Below are 16,544 nucleotides of genomic sequence, written 5' to 3' on the forward strand. Positions count from 1 at the left end.
CACTAAACACACACCCAATTTCACCATTACAATTGTGAGGGTGCATTTTACTTTTTTTTTTTTTTACATCAAAGGTAAGCTGCTTTATTCACTTAAATACTCTCAAAGAAGCCAACTACTTTGCCTGGCCTGGCCCCTGAAGGCCCTCTGTCCCTCCTTCCAAACAAACTGGGATCCCTGAGCCAAAAAATAAAATAAAATAAAAAGCTGGCCGTCTCTGAAGAAAACTTTTAGAATATCTTTAGGTCTTTCCAACTCGATGAGTATTGTTTTGTAATGAAAGTTTAGATTCCAAACCTTTTTATCCATCTTCAACCAAGTGCCCATTCCTTTGATAGAATACCAGAGACCAAAGTACCAGGATTCTCTCAGCCCCAATGCACGACACACCTGGTCAAACAGGTCTTTTCCTTTCCACTTCATCTGTGGATTGCAATGGTACAAAATCAATTTTGAATAGATAGATAATAAGGACATCTGAGTGTGAAAAAATATCTCTATTCACTCTGTGTAAAAATAGGAATTCCAGAGCCCCTGATGGTAAGTACAAAATTAAAATTGCATTATTTTGCCTTTTTAAGAAAAGTAGAAGTTAGGTGTTTTTTTATGTGTTCTTCAAGTTCATCTCCATCTATCATGTCTCCCCTAGTCCTTCTTTTCATTAAACTAGACATACCCACTTCCTGCAACCGTTCTTCATATGTTTTAGCCTCCAGTCCCCTAATCATCTTTGTTGCTCTTCTCTGCACTCTTTCTAGAGTCTCCACATCTTTTCTACATCGTGGCGACCAAAATTGGATGCAGTATTCTAAGTGTGGCCTTACCAAGGCATTATAAAGTGATATTAACACTTTACGTGATCTTGATTCTATCCCATATAAAGGTCTATATAAATATCTTTATGAATTGTTCTCCCACAAAAGCCCCACATTTAACTCAGTGGGCTGACGAAGGAAGAACCTTCAAATTCTAATTCTTAGTATAGTCTTTATTGTCATTGTACAAAATAAAAACAACGAAATTGGTTAATTTAGCACACGTGAGATGTGATCATGCCAAGATAGCTTCAAAAGCAAGCCTCAACAACAGCAGTTCTGCTACCTCCCCCTATTCCTTTAGAGATCTAAATTCTGGGCAACTTCAATCAACCAATGTTCTCCCAAGTTTCTTTACTGAATTAAACTAGAAGCACTTGGTTTCTACAGCTAGAAACTATGTACACTTAAAGTGCCTAATTCGTCACTGATCTAGGCAGATCATCCATTTGGAAGAAAAGACAGCCATGCCTCTTCTGAGATTGATAGCCCAGCAGAAATTATCTGCCATAAGCAGAGTCTGAAAGAGATGTGGCAAAATTCTAACAGGGACTCAGAGATAGAACAGATATTCTTAAATAAATACTACAGATCAGTGAATGGCACATGAACCAGGTAAGAGGCAAACAGCCTGAAAATCACTGCAATTACGGTAGTTGAATCTGGTGATAAGGGTTGTTTTTAAAATTCTCATCACATAAATCCCTGCAATCGAACAATTAGCATGTCAAAAAAAGGCATTCAGTGTAATCTTTTCCTTGATATGTCAGCTTTTTACATTCAGAGAGAGAGAAACAGGTATATAAATCTTACATCTGGATAAAAATTCTGGCCTTTAGAAATCAACACAATAACAAGATACCTCACAACTGAATTCCATTTCAGCTTCCATTGTTGAAACTTTAACTTTAAACATTTTAGGCTGCTTCTTCTTTAGTCCCGTGATAGACATGTTTTTAAGCCTGCCTGGAGCGGCACAATGGAGGAAATGGTCTGAAAAAAAGAAGAGATAATTAGCAACATATTCCAAAGTAAATATACTTAGAAACAATCTTTTTTTGACTTCTAATAACAGGTTAAAATATAATGCTGCTGAATCTGGAAGTTTAATTTAGCTTCTGATAGATTCATGGCTCACCATCACTCAATCACTCTTATCTCAAAAAGTCCTATCAGCAAGTTTCTGGTTTATCTCTAACAATCCTATCAAAGAACCTTCTCTTTTCTTTGGAGGCCAGACAGATGTTTTCAGGAAACCCTCAAATCTTTCTCCTCAGTAAATAATATTTAGCAGCATATGTCTGTGTTACTATCATGGCAAACAACCATTTTTGATCCATTCTCTTGAAAGTCATCTAAAGTGGTAGTTATCCCAATGTTATAGCAAGAGTTATCACAACTAGAAATAAAATTCTTGTGAGATGGGTGGCTATACACATTTGACTAATAATTAAAAGGCAGCAAAACTTTAACTATTGGTGCCTTAGGCACCAAAAATACAGCATAAACTTTTAGGCCAAGATAACACAGGAGAAACAAGTCCAGACATTCATCAGAAATAAACTCTAACTTTAAGCCAAAGAACAAGTTTATTTTCCTTTCAAGTGAAGGCTGTAGGCAAAAAATATCCCAAATGACATTTGGAAGATCTCTCTGGAAGCAGATAAAAATACGTCATGGAAAGGATCCAACCCAAAGGTTGTGTTAATTGGATAGTGTCAATAAATGTATTGAATATTTGTGGGGCTAAAAATAGGCTGGATTTACTAGTGAAGGCAAATAGTTTGTGAAAACCAGGAAGATAAAAAAAGTAACTGTCCTATGAAGTCAGCTGAATACCTATACAACTTGATTGAACAACTTACATTAAATCCTATGATTCTTTCTTCCTGCCTGTAATTCTGTGCCCAAAGCTTTCCTAGAGCTTTGGGGAATCATACAGATGTTGGTGATTAAATATCCCATCTTTTCTGATTTATGCAACGGACATAGAGTGAATCGAAAAAACTATCTGAATTTTGGAGAGGGGACAGCATGATTTAAGGGGCGTGGAGAGAACAGCAAGCAAAAAGAATTCAGAGGCAGTGGATAGATTGACAACTGAGAAGTAATACCATTGCAGTATAGTAATTTGTTCACATGATGGTCTCAGCTTCTGTTGGATTTCTGCATTTTTAAAGACTAAGTGTAACCCGGGAAACCTTTTTTAGTTACTGCAAATGTTTTTAAATCCATTCACTTAATCAACTCATTACAACCCAATTGAAATGTTTCATGGGTGGTAAATAACTCTTTTGCATTCCATCGGTCTACTGAACATTAACCTACAGATTGCCCACAATAGTTAAAAATGAATAAAACAAACATAAAATCAATATAAATACACCAAACAGCCCATTAAAAAACATGTAAACAGAATTCAACTCCAAAAGACTGCAGAAAGGCTTTAAAAAGCTGTTGGCATATGAAACAGAATAATATTAACACCTGCAGAATACAATACATTGGGGCAAATATTTCAGAATCTGGGTTCCAGCAGCAAGAATGACTTGTGGTAACCAGTCTCTCAAATCAGGCATGACCAGCTCAAACCATTTTGCTGTCCCAAATAGATAACAGAAACAGTACAAAATCCAACTGGACCAGTGGCTGAATATCATTATATAATGCCAACATTAGCAATAAGATGACATTTTTGGCTTAGTCAACAATGGAGTAAAGGGCACTGCCACCTCGCCCCCCCCTCCCCATTTGCTACCTGAAGTTCACAACTCATAAAAATAGGTTTATGTAAAGAAGGTCTCCAAGAGCCAAGCAAAGGTAGATATTGAGACCCCAAAGTCTTGACCTAGGAGTAAATCCTATTTCCTCGCCTCCCTCTTAAAATAGAGGAATGCCATCGATATAGTTTACTTGGACTTCAGTAAGGCATTTGATAAGGTAGACCATAACCTACTACTAAATAAAGTAGAAGAATGTGGGTTAGACAGCATCACCACCAGATAGATTCGTAACTGGCTGACCAACCGCACTCAACGTGTAGTCCTCAATGGAACTGCATCTACATGGAGGGAAGTATACAGTAGAGTACCCCAAGGCTCTGTTTTGGGCCAGTATTCTTCAACATCTTCATCAATGATTTTGGATGAGGGAATAAATGGGGAACTCATCAAATTTGCAGATGACACCAAGCTGGCAGGAATAGCCGACGCTCCAGAAGATAGGCTAAAGATACAGAAGGATCTTGACAAACTTGAACATTGGGCACTATCTAACAAAATGAAATTCAATGGTGAAAAGAGTAAGGTTCTACATTTAGGCAACAAAAACGAAATGCACAGGTACAGAATAGGTGGTACCTTGCTCAACAGTAGTAACTGTGAAAGGGATCTTGGAGTCCTAGTGGACAACCATTTAAATATGAGCCAGCAGTGTGCAGCAGCTGCCAAAAAAAGCCAACACAGTTCTAGGCTGCATAAACAGAGGGATAGAATCAAGATCACGTGAAGTGTTAATACCACTTTATAATGCCTTGGTAAGGCCACACTTGGAATACTGCATTCAGTTTTGGTCACCACGATGTAGAAAAGATGTGGAGACTCTAGGAAGAGTGCAGAGAAGAGCAGCAAAGATGATTAGGGGACTAGAGGCTAAAACATATGAAGAACTGTTGCAGAAACTGGGTATGTCTAGTTTGATGAAAAGAAGGACCAGGGGAGACATGATAGCTGTGTTCCAATATCTCAGGGGTTGCCACAAAGAAGAGGGAGTCAAACTATTCTCCAAGGCACCTGAGGGTAGAACAAGAAGCAATGGGTGGAAACTAATCAAGGAGAGAAGCAATTTAGAATTGAGGAGAAATTTCCTGACAGTTAGAACAATTAATCAGTGGAACAGCTTGCCTCCAGAAGTTGTGAATGCCCCAACACTGGAAGTCTTTAAGATGTGGGATAGCCATTTGTCTGAAACGGTATAGGGTTTCCTGCCTAGGCAGGGGGTTGGACTAGAAGACCTCCAAGGTCCCTTCCAACTCTGCTATTGTATTGTATTGTATTGTATAGTTCAGAAGCATGTTCCCCGTTTTGCAGACGAGACTATAGGCAATCTCTGCTGTATGAATTCATAGCTAGGACTGGAAGTGACTCAAGGTAAGGTTCCCACAATTTGGGGAGGTCGAGGGGAGGTCAGGTCTTGCATTACACGGTGAAATACCTTGGACAACCAGCCCACACAGAAGAAAGAAAACTCGCAGCGACCACCGTATTCTTTTGCACAGAGCGTGGAAGAAGAAAGGATGCCGGCTCTTTGGTGGGGAAAAAAGAGTTACTCTGCCTGAGAGATCACGCGAAATGACAGATCACCCCAAAGCTTCCCTAGAGAAATGTGGGGCGGATCGGGCAGAAGCGAGAGAGCAGAAGTCCCCGTGTGAACAGTAAAGGCGCCAATATGAACCGTGAGAGCGACAGGGAAAAAGAATGAGAGGGCAGAAAGAAATTCCCAGCATGGTTTTGCAGACACAGCATGCGTGTGTGTGTGCTTTTCTCGCACAGCTGTATCTGTCACTGTTTTCCATTCCTGGATCTGAGATTACAAATTAAAACACATTTTTTAAATAAAAAACAAAAACAAACAGAAACCTCTTGCTAAAGCTAGCGTTGTCTCCCGCTTCACAGACACGGCGCTAGTTTTATAATGCTGTTGCTAGAAATCCCCCCCTACCCCCTCCCCATAAAACTGCAGAGAAAGACAGACCTGTTTCAACTGCTTACTTACCGCTCGGCGTGGTTTGCACGCTTAAACTCCACGCCTGAAGTCGAATTGGCGTCTTTAATCCCTTTCCCCGATTCCAGAGGGTCTAAAAACAATTGTCCCCGAAGTTGCAATTGGTAGCCCCCACGTGCATCGTCGCTGGGGAGAAATAAGATACAAGGACTGGTGTGTTCGCGGCTCCCCTTCCTTTGTTTGCTCTAAACTGGAGCATGTCAGCTGGACTGCCTTCAGAGAAATCAAAGAATTTACTTTCCCAGGTGATGGAGGGGGGGGGGGGAGAACCATTTCCTGCCTGGGTGCTCTTCAGACTCCGCCCACTTTACCATCCCTGTGAGTTCTTAAATACTGTTTACCACAAGGGGAAAAACTCCCAAGGTCTTCTAACATCATTATAATCCATTCTTTCCTTCTAAATTCAGCGGAATTAATCATTAACCATAGACAAGAGCATCAACATTTGTAATGGGTAAAGTGTGAGGAACGTGACTAATTGTGTCTTCTTTCTTTGTTTCTCCATCTCTCCATGTCAGGGGACACAGGAGATAGCTTGTACTGAATCGTCATTTATATGCTGCTTGTTCCATGCGCTATTTATATCCTGCTTTTCAGTTGTACAGCTTCACATAAGGCAGTGTTTCTCAACCTTGGCAACTTGAAGATGTCTGGACTTTAACTCCCAGAATTCCCCAGCCAGCGAATGCTGGTTGGGGAATTCTGGGAGTTGAAGTCCGGACATCTTCAAGTTGCCAAGGTTGAGAAACACTGACGTAAGGGCTTGCAAATAACAAAGGTACCAAATATACATGTGTGTGTGTGTGCACGCACACGTGTACATGCATACAAATATGCATGCATGTGAGGGGGTATAGATTTAGCAGATAAACAGCTGACAGCCAGAGTTTGAGATCCGAGTGCTACACTGGTTGAGTGCCCATTCCTGCCTCAGCTCCTGCTCATCTAGCAGTTTGAAAGCATGCAAATGCAAGTAGATTAATAGGTACCACTTCAGTGGGTATGTAACAGCGTTCCATGCACCTTTGGCATATAGCCATGCTGGCCACATGACCATGGAAAATGTGTTTGGACAATGCTGGGTCCATCAGTCAAGAAATGAGCACCATGCCTTAGAGTTGGACAGAACTAGACAGGGAAATCCTTACTACAGAGAGATAGATAATAGATATATAGTCAACTACCTTTTATATTTGAAGTATATAAAACAGCTCCTTTTGAGGGAGATGGCAGTTAAGAAAAACAAAATATAAATAAAATAAAACTGTAAGATGTAGAAAAGGGGAATTTCAGAAACCAAATGCTACCCCTATGAAAGCTCTTTCTAGATCTATGTTTTAGATATTTAGATATTCACCATAGTACAACTGCTAGTCTTTAAGTACTTTTAAGGTTTTTTTGTTTCTTTCAAAAAAAACTACTTTGGTTTTTATATACAGGTATCCTTGATTTAGGACAATTGAGCCCCAAATTTCTGTTGCTAAGCAAGACAGTTATTAAGGGAGTTTTGCCCCATTTTATAAACTTTCTTGCCAGAGTTGTTAAGTCAACCACTGCAATTGTTAAGTTTGTAACATGGTTAAGTAAACCTGGTTTTCCCATTGACTTTACTGATCAGAAGGTTGCAAAAGGTGGTCACCTAACCCTGGGACATTGCAATCCTCATAAATGCATGCCAATTGCCAAGCATCCAAATTTTGATCATGTGATCATGGCAATACTGCAACAGACTGTGTAACAGCTTCTTTCCACAAGCCATCAGGCTCCTCAACACTCTTTAAATTCTTAGATTTAGAGCTATATGTGGTTCTGTGTTCTGCTCTTTTTCTTTTTATCTATGTTGTCTGATGTACCACATTGGTCCTGGGGAAATGTTGTTTCATCTGTGTACTGTATTGTATATTGTTGAAATGACAATAAAACCTAGTTGACTTGACTTACAATAATACAATACAATACAATACAATACAATAGTAGAGTTGGAAGGGACCTTGGAGGTCTTCTAGTCCAACCCCCTGCCTAGGCAGGAAACCCTATACCGTTTCAGACAAATAGCTATCCAACATCTTCTTAAAGACTTCCAGTGTTGGGGCATTCACAACTTCTGGAGGCAAGCTGTTCCACTGATTAATTGTTCTCACTGTCAGGAAATTCCTCCTCAGTTCTAAATTGCTTCTCTCCTTGATTAGTTTCCACCCATTGCTTCTTGTTCTACCCTCAGGTGCTTTGGAGAATAGTTTGACTCCCTCTTCTTTGTGGCAACCTCTGAGATATTGGAATAATGCTATCATGTCTCCCCTAGTCCTTCTTTCTCTTAAGCTAAACATACCCAGTTCCTGCAACCGTTCTTCATATGTTTTAGTCTCCAGTCCCCTAATCATCTTTGTTGCTCTTCTCTGCACTCTTTCTAGAGTCTCCACATCTTTTTTACATCGTGGCGACCAGAACTGAATGCAGTATTCCAAGTGTGGCCTTACCAAGGCATTATAAAGTGGTATTAACACTTCACGTGATCTTGATTCTATCCCTCTGTTGATGCAGCCTAGAACTGTGTTGGCTTTTTTGGCAGCTGCTGCACACTGCTGGCTCATATTTAAATGGTTGTCCACTAGGACTCCAAGATCCCTTTCACAGTTACTACTACTGAGTATGGTATCACCTATACTGTACCTGTGCATTCCGTTTTTGTTGCCTAAATGTAGAACCTTACTCTTTTCACCATTGAATTTCATTTTATTAGATAGTGCCCAATGTTCAAGTTTGTCAAGATCCTTCTGTATCTTAAGCCTATCTTCTGGAGTGTTGGCTATTCCTGCCAGCTTGGTATCATCTGCAAATTTGATGAGTTCCCCATTTATTCCCTCATCCAAATCATTGATGAAGATGTTGAAGAGTACTGGGCCTAAAACAGAGCCTTGGGGTACTCCACTGCATACTTCCCTCCATGTAGATGCAGTTCCATTGAGAACTACACGTTGAGTGCGGTTGGTCAGCCAGTTACCAATCCATCTGGTGGTGATGCTGTCTAACCCACATTCTTCTACTTTATCTAGTAGTAGGTTATGGTCTACCTTATCAAAAGCCTTACTGAAGTCCAAGTAAACTATATCAACGGCATTCCTCTGGACTTGACAATCATCAGTTTGAAAAATGGTCATAAGTCACTTTTTCAGTGCCATTATAATTTTCAATGATCACTAAACAAATGTTTGTAAGTCAAGAACTGTACACACACACACATGCTAAAAGGAAAAAAAAGGGAGGGGTTGGAATTTAAATAAAGGCTGTGTTTGCAGATCCGTTGTTAACTGAATCATGGTTTACTGAACAGAATCAATCATCTTCGTGCCACCCACTAATAAGCTAGATGTCCATATTTAATGCTAATATTTTGTATCAATGCAACCAAAAATTTCCTTGCTTCTGAGAAACTACAAGTAAAAGTTTAAACAATCGGCACACCAGCGCTTGTAGAAACAAATGATCATCTCCAAGTAAGCAAAATATCCAAAGACAAAGCATAAACACCTCAATTTTTTTTCTCCAGAAGTGACGTTCAGGCAGGACCATTTGATGCCTCTTGGAAACTTATAGTAAAGTCCTGTGTGAAGTTAGACAGTCCTCTATGAAATGTTGCAATCATGTTTTCTCTCAAAGAGGTAGCTGCACAGAAATGTTGGGCATTCTCTATCACGTTTTTAATGCTGATTGAGGAATTCTGGGAGTCGAAGTCCAGACATCTACAGATTCCCGAGGCTGATAAATATTGCCCTTAATCAAATAAAAAGGCAGTAAGTGCCTGGTCGTCCCTTATTGCAAAAAGAACGTCCCAGAAGAATATCTCAGATGCATGAATTCCATAGCTGCAAGTTGGAAAAAGAAGTAAATTTGAAGCAGACCTCAGAAGGTAAACATTTTTTTTATTCCTTAATCATATAATCATATCAAAAACTTTGAAATCAATATAGTGAAAGTAGTACTCATAATCATCATTTTTGCAGTGAAAACCTATCTTAGGTAGTCTATCCTCTTTGAAACAGCCTTTGATGTAAATATTTGTCTTGCTAGTGATATGCAGGTTCATTCCCTACAGGAAGTATAGTTTCACCTGGGTGTCTCAATATTTGTTTAGTTTTTAAATAAGGATCTAAGTAAATAGTCCTTTTTGTAGAACATAATTTGCAATTATACAGGTTATGTGGGATGTCTTCAACACCACAGATGTACAATCTTTCTTCAAATGGAACTCCACAGAACCTCCCATTATCTTAACGTGGAATCTAGTTGTTTAAAATGTGCTGTAGACAAGATGTTGAGGCTTGTAAGTTGTTCGATATTATTTTTCTACCTGGAAGGCTGATTTGTGCTGAGTCAGCTACTTCAAGGACTTCACAATTAAAAGAGTTATCATCTTGGACAGCCATATCCGAAGTCTATTTGCAGCTTTTTTTGGCCGTTGAAGTACAAGTAGATATATTAAATGTTCTTCAAAATACAACTTGGGTAAGAAGGTTGAAAGTAAATTTAGTGTAGTTTTCTCCAACCTGGTATTGTACAGATTAGGTCTGAAACACAACATGCAGGATTCCCAGCTAGCCTACCTAAATATTACTGTATATTACTATGTAGAGAATAGTACTGCCATGTCAATTGATCTACTTACTTAATGTAAGTAATTTTCGCATTTCAGCCCCAAACATAATTCACATTTTGGCTTTCAAACAATGTGTTCAAATAACAGAATAATGCAATCATGACCTTACTCAGTTCAACTCATATTATTTGATTGCATGACACACTGAATCAAACTAACCACATCAGCTAGGTGTGGCTTACACAACACACAAGGCTAAATCGTGTCTTGCTGTGCTCACACAATACAGCAACGTTTTTATTTTTCAAATTAATATAGCTGCCTATTTCACAGAATAAGTGATTCTGGACAGTGTACAACAATGCTAAAATAGATAATACCCAAAACAATCATTACAAAACATTTTTTTTTAATTGTAAAAAAAATAAATTAAAAAAAGGAATAGTGGAAGGTTGTTAATAAAGGAGCTATTTCATCAGTCAGAACTGATGGAGACAGTTTCACTGGGGGGGGTATATCAGAGCATAGGTGACACAGCAGAAAAAGTCTTCTAAGCCTAACAAACTGGAACCAAATCTGGGAAAGGAAGTCCCTCAAATAAATTGGCTCCATGCCACGTAGGACTTTACAAGTCAAAACTAGTACTTTGAATTGGAACTGGAAATGATTGGTAACTAATGTATTTTGTAGAGCAGGAGTGTAATGTAAATTCTACTAGAAATACACATAACTACCTGGGTACTGCACTTTGCACAGCTGAAATCTAAGTCTTTAAGGGCAACCCCAAGTGGAGAACATTACATTACAGAAGACTACATTAAAATAAATTACAATATTCCTATCAGGAAGTGACTAGGGCACAAGTGACAGTAAGAAGGGATGACTAAGGATTACAAATGTAGAATAAATGAATATACGAAGACAATGCCTGAGAATGTCTTTAGATATATTTTTGTAAGAAACTGGAGGATTCAAAGCATTTCCTGAATTTAACTCTGAAATGATATAGTGTAATTAATTCTATTTTTTATTCCATTATTTGAAGTATTAATAAAAACATAGCAATTTTCAGCAATGGAATTTTGTTAAATATGCACATAATCAATTAAATTGTATCACTATCATTTTTTCCATGAGCATATTGATAGAAATTTAATATATGTCTCTTCCAAATACCAGTATGCAAATGATAGGAAAGCTTCATAAACTCCTCCTCAAACCAGTTTCCATTTCTCATGGGCACTTGTTTTCTTGGCAACAATATAGAAGATTCGCTGTTGCCTTTTTCCAGCATATTATTAAGTGTTCAATTTGGTGACATCCTACACTGGTCTTTCATGCAACTATTAACCATGATCCTGTTTATCTTTTTTTTTTAGGACCACCCAAGGAGGAGCAGGTGCTGCCATCTACTGTGACATTAGTTTTTGTATCACCATGTAGTTGTTAAAAGCATAAGCAGCACACCAGAAAAAATTACCATTTGAAAGGGGATAAAAAATGTACTACCCCCACTCAAACAGCTTTTAATGACATACAAAAGCCACTTTGGTCTAGTGGTTAAGGCAGCAGGCTAGAAACCAGGAAACTGCAAATGCCTATATTCTCAATCATCCAGGTCACAGTTGTCCCAAAGGTGCTTTTTCAAGAGGCAACTGGACTTTCTGGTTTGTCTTTGAAGACGTTTCACTTCTCATCCAGTCAGAGCTGAAGAAGCTTTTTCAAAAGAACATCTGCAAAGAAAAACCAGAAAAACCAGTTGCCCCTTGAAAAAAGCACCTTTGGAAACTGCAAGTATGAGACCCAGCCACGTTTTTAAACAGAGTCGGAAGAGACTTTATAGATCAGACTTTATACACTCGTTATAGATCATCTAGTCTAACCCCACCCCCTCTTTCAAGCAGGAGACCCTACACCAGGGGTGTCCAAACTTGGCAACTTTAAGACCTGTGGACTTCAACTCCCAGAATTCCCCAGCCAGCAGAGCTGGCTGGGGAATTCTGGGACTTGAAGTCCACAAGTCTTAAAGTTGCCAAGTTTGGACACCCCTGCCCTACACCATTTCTGACAAATGGCAGTCCAATCTCTTCTTGAAAGTCTCAGGTGATTTCGGGCAGGTCAATTTCAGCTCAGTTTACCTCTCACCGTTACCGTTATAGCAAAATAAGAGGGAGAAAAGGAGTACTTTAAGGACGTTAGATGCCTTGAGTTATTTATAACATAAAGACGAGATGATTTTAAAAAAAATTAAGAGGGAGGAAACCAATCCACAAGACGTCTGCGTGTTAGAAAAAGCTTCAGTTATACTGGATTTGCTTTCCCCATTGCTATCAAAGAAATGCTTGTCAAAACCATGCCGCTTTCAATCAACGATGCCAACTTCACCCAAAGCCAGGGGTCCCCAAACATGGCCACTTTAAGACTTGTGGACTTCAACTCCCAGAATTCTCCAGCCAGCATAGGTTTTGAACTTCTATTGCTGGCTGGAGAATTCTGGGAGTTGAAGTCCACAAGTCTTAAACTGGCCAAGTTTGAAGACCTCTGCCCAAAGTCACCCAATCCTTGAACCCAGAACGCTTCACTCCTGCAGCCGCGTAATGCCCCATCGGCGGCGTCCACCCCCCTTCTTTTCTAACACGTCATTACGGAAACGGCGATCCTTCCGTCTCTGGCTCCGCCTCTTCCTTTTTTGGATCCCACCTCCCGGTTTCAGCCAGAAGAGCGTAAGAGCTTCGAATGACTTGGAGGGAGGGGGCGCAAATGGGTTACCCGGTAACCCGGAGAAAGCGGTGTCTTCCTCCCTCTGTGGGGCTGGGAACCAAGCGGGAACGGCGGATTCGTGGGAAGTGTACTGGGAGGCAGATAATTTCGAGTATTATCTCCCTCCCGGCACCTCTTTTAAGATTACCCTTAGAGAAGAGTTTTAACGTTGATGTCAGAATGGTTAATTTTTAATATCCCACTTTTATTTTCATAAATAACTCAAAGCGGTAATGATCCCCAAAGTGCTTTTTCAGGGCTTTCTTTTCTCTTTCAAAAAGCACCTTTGGGACAACCATGACCTGAATAACAGAGAATCTCTATAGACTTTTATGCCTAATGCCCCTGACTCCTGCACGTTCTAGACTAGTGTTTCTCAAACTTCGGCAACTTCAGGATGGGTGGTCTTCAACTCCCAGAATTCCCCAGAGAGGGGTCTTGTACAGATTTGTCTTGTGCATCAATGGCACACATCTTCCTGGGCCAGCAGTTCACCTGCTTGTGGTGAATCGTGTCTTAGTCATTTGTTTGGATTACTGTAACCTATTGTGCATGGGGCTGCCCCTGGTCCAGAATGCAATGGTACAGGCAGTTTTTGGCATTCCTTGTAATCCTGCTTCGCAAGTTGTTCTGGCTTGCAGTAGGTTTTTGGGTGCAATTCAAAGTGCTGGTCATTATCTATAATGACTCATAGGGCCAGATTATTTGTGGGATACCCCTCTCCCATTGTTTCTGCCCATCTTACTATCTGTAGTAGAGAGTGTAGGTTCCCAGTCCCTTCTATTACATAATGTATTTATGAACCCTGGCTCCACTTGCCCTGTGGAATAGCATTCTCTGGAGATTCAGATTACTTCAGCCTTATTAGCCTTTTGCAAGGCATTGAAGACCTGGTTGTTCCCCCGGGTATTTGAGTCAAGAAATACAATACTGTTGTTACGGTTGAATGGAGAGTTTTCTTAGATGTCAAGGAATTGTCTAGCAGGGTTGTTGTTTTAATCTTGTTAAGATGCTGATAGACAATTATGTGAGATGGATAACTGTTTAAACATATAAATAATCACTCCTAACCTTGAGAAGAAAGTTGAAATATTAGGAAAAATTATATTTTAGCAGAAGGTTTTCCAGGTGTGTTGGCTTCAACAATGCATGAAAGTTCTTTACTAAAATTTTGCTTACATTTGTTTTGCAGGATAGCTGAATGATAGCAATCAAGTCATGTCTGCTGTTCATGCAAGATGGATCATAGGGAAAGTAATTGGAACCAAAATGCACCAGACAGCTAAAGTGAGAGTAACAAGGCTGGTACTGGACCCTTACTTAATAAAGGTAAAGATTTATTCAGAGCCGGGAGTGTAAGCTTGAAGAATCATTTCTCACCATTGCCTAATTTATGGAGTTACTGAGAAAATCATTATTATGAGATCTAGTGAAAAAAGATAACATAAAAATACAATGCTAGGATTATATAAGATGCCGTGTGTCTTAAAAAGTGGTCTTCAATCACTTGATCCCAGGTCCTACTCTTAATGCTAACATGCAGTTAATTCAAGGTAATTTTATCTGATCTGACAGTATTTTTGTAATGTTTCTATCTAAGTATGTTATTTTAAAATTTAAAAGCAAAAGAACAAACAAACCCTAGAGTTTTTAAGTTGTTTTTAAAACAAAAACTGATTCTCAGATCTCTAGATACCCAGAAAAAACTAATATATTGAATTGGCTACGGGTAACAGTAAAGAACATTAATTCTGTACATATTAAGTTTATAAATCTATCACTGAATTGTGGCACTGAAAATTAGTTCAATTAGTTGTGTCTGTCTGATCTATCTATCCATCTATCTATCTATCATCTATCTATCTATCTATCTATCTATCTATCTATCTATCTGCTGTCAGCATCTTCTACAACACTGAGGATCTGTTAAGAGTCTCCTTTTCTCATGAGATAAAGAGACAAAGATGACACTGCAGTAGCACTGGCTGGGAATGTCAATTGTAGGCTTTGGATTAAGATTGCATTACCTTTTTTAAAAAATTCCTATTGTACTTGCCCAGACAAATACTATTAAATAATCAGATACTGGTGGGTAAACATCGAGGGGGTCTTCTTTATTTCAGTCTCTTCTCTCATGTTTGGGTACAATCTGATCGAAGCAAGGATATCACATCTTGTCTCCAGAAGTTGTGGATGCTTCATCACTGGAGGTTTTGAAGAAGAGATTGGACAACCATTTATCTGAAATAGTATAGGGTTCCCTGCTTGAGCTAGAATCTTGACTAGAAGATTCTGTTATTCTGTTTTTCTCTGTTTCTGTTACTACCAGTATTGTTTATCAATATTAATGCCAGTGAATAAAATATCAAATTAGGAGAGAAATTAGGAGTAATGATTGCAATCTAGAAAGTTCACTGGATAGCACCAGTAAGTTCTCTTTCAGGCTAAATTACATACATGTAATTGTTACATGGGTAAAATAAATGGAGGCATACTATGTATCTGCACTAATTCTTATAAACTTTTATGTTTTTTTTTATTTGCAGTCTTTAAACTCAAAGCTCTCACATTTGTAGAAGTATTTTATATGGTATTTCCCATGACCACTGCCAAGCACAAAAGTCAGCTGAGTGACCTTGAGCTAGCCACTCCCTCACAGCCCAAATCAGGCTCTGCAACAAGCTAGTTGAAAAATGATACCCTTTGCCACATTGTGCGCCAATAAACTTACTGTAAGAACTAGGCCAGCATAGTACCAAAAAAGTAGACCCTGGAACTAAGCAGGACAAAGAACAATATAATTTTCTATGGCATTTCTTCCAATTCAAATTTCAGGTGCTCTTGAATATCAGAATCCTTATGCCCAATAAAGATTGTAAACCCATCTAACTGAAGGCATGATTTTAATCTTTCCCAAAATAACGCAACTACCAACCATTGATCTTCACACTCTTTTCCCTCTTCTACAGTTCTACAAGAAGCGAAAAACATACTTTGCTCATGATCCTGAGCAACAGTGCATCGAGGGAGACATTGTACTTCTGAAAGCTTTGCCTGAACGAAAAAGCAAGAATGTGAAACATGAGCTTGCTGAGATTGTGTACAAGGTTGGGAAAGTAATTGATCCCATTACAGGGAAACGGTGTGCAGGTCATATGTTCCTGGAAAGTGTCTCAGACACAGAAAATCTGACTGACAGAGATACTAGCTTTCTTAGTGAAAAACTCCAAGAACTAACAGTTTCTTCTCCAGATAAATGAAAAGTTGGAAAATAATTTGGGACTTCTCTGCCTGTCTCAAGGAAAAAGTTTTATTGATCTATGTAGGAAGCATGATTAATAATAAACTGAAGTTAGTGTGTACATGCAATAAAATGTCACCATTTATTTTTAAAGTACTATATGTTCACTCCTGCCTGAAGGAACATAAAAGCAATGTACAAACTGAATGTTTTAAACAGTTCCAATTGTTGGAAGAAACGTCCATCTAGGTTCAGTTCCAAGTGGGGAAAAAGACACTGGAAACATGGAGGCTGTTTGGAAAGATGGTTTACTGGCAGACAGAATCACATGCCTTGGAGCGGCGGTTCTCAA

The 16,544-nt window shown here is 39.1% G+C and overlaps 2 protein-coding genes across 5 annotated transcripts in view; one reads left to right on the forward strand and one right to left on the reverse strand.

Annotated features, from left to right (window-relative positions):
- The window catches only part of LOC309386250 (merlin-like), a 37,359-nt gene extending 31,483 nt beyond the window's left edge, over positions 1-5,876 (reverse strand). Inside the window, exons 1-3 of the mRNA XM_081941402.1 lie at positions 5,589-5,876; positions 1,678-1,808; positions 298-423 (exon numbers count right to left, since the gene is read on the reverse strand). Of these exons, the coding sequence (XP_081797528.1) occupies positions 298-423; positions 1,678-1,767 (216 nt within the window). The 5' untranslated portion in view covers positions 1,768-1,808; positions 5,589-5,876. The remainder of the gene's footprint in view (positions 1-297; positions 424-1,677; positions 1,809-5,588) is intronic.
- Positions 1-16,544, forward strand: part of LOC309386717 (protein NipSnap homolog 2-like) — a 291,445-nt gene that overhangs the window by 255,095 nt on the left and 19,806 nt on the right. For 2 of the 4 annotated variants that reach the window (XM_081942423.1, XM_081942424.1), the window contains exons 2-3: positions 14,144-14,280; positions 15,921-16,325. In XM_081942423.1, coding sequence (XP_081798549.1) covers positions 14,170-14,280; positions 15,921-16,211 — 402 coding nt within the window. In that variant the 5' untranslated portion in view covers positions 14,144-14,169 and the 3' untranslated portion in view covers positions 16,212-16,325. Of the gene's footprint in view, positions 1-9,380; positions 9,505-12,771; positions 12,915-14,143; positions 14,281-15,920; positions 16,326-16,544 lie in introns of those variants that run through there. The other 2 variants (XM_081942422.1, XM_081942425.1) reach the window with 2 other exon arrangements.

Source organism: Natrix helvetica (genome assembly GCF_964273705.1).
Source record: "Natrix helvetica genome assembly, chromosome: 2".
Classification (NCBI taxonomy): domain Eukaryota; kingdom Metazoa; phylum Chordata; class Lepidosauria; order Squamata; family Natricidae; genus Natrix; species Natrix helvetica.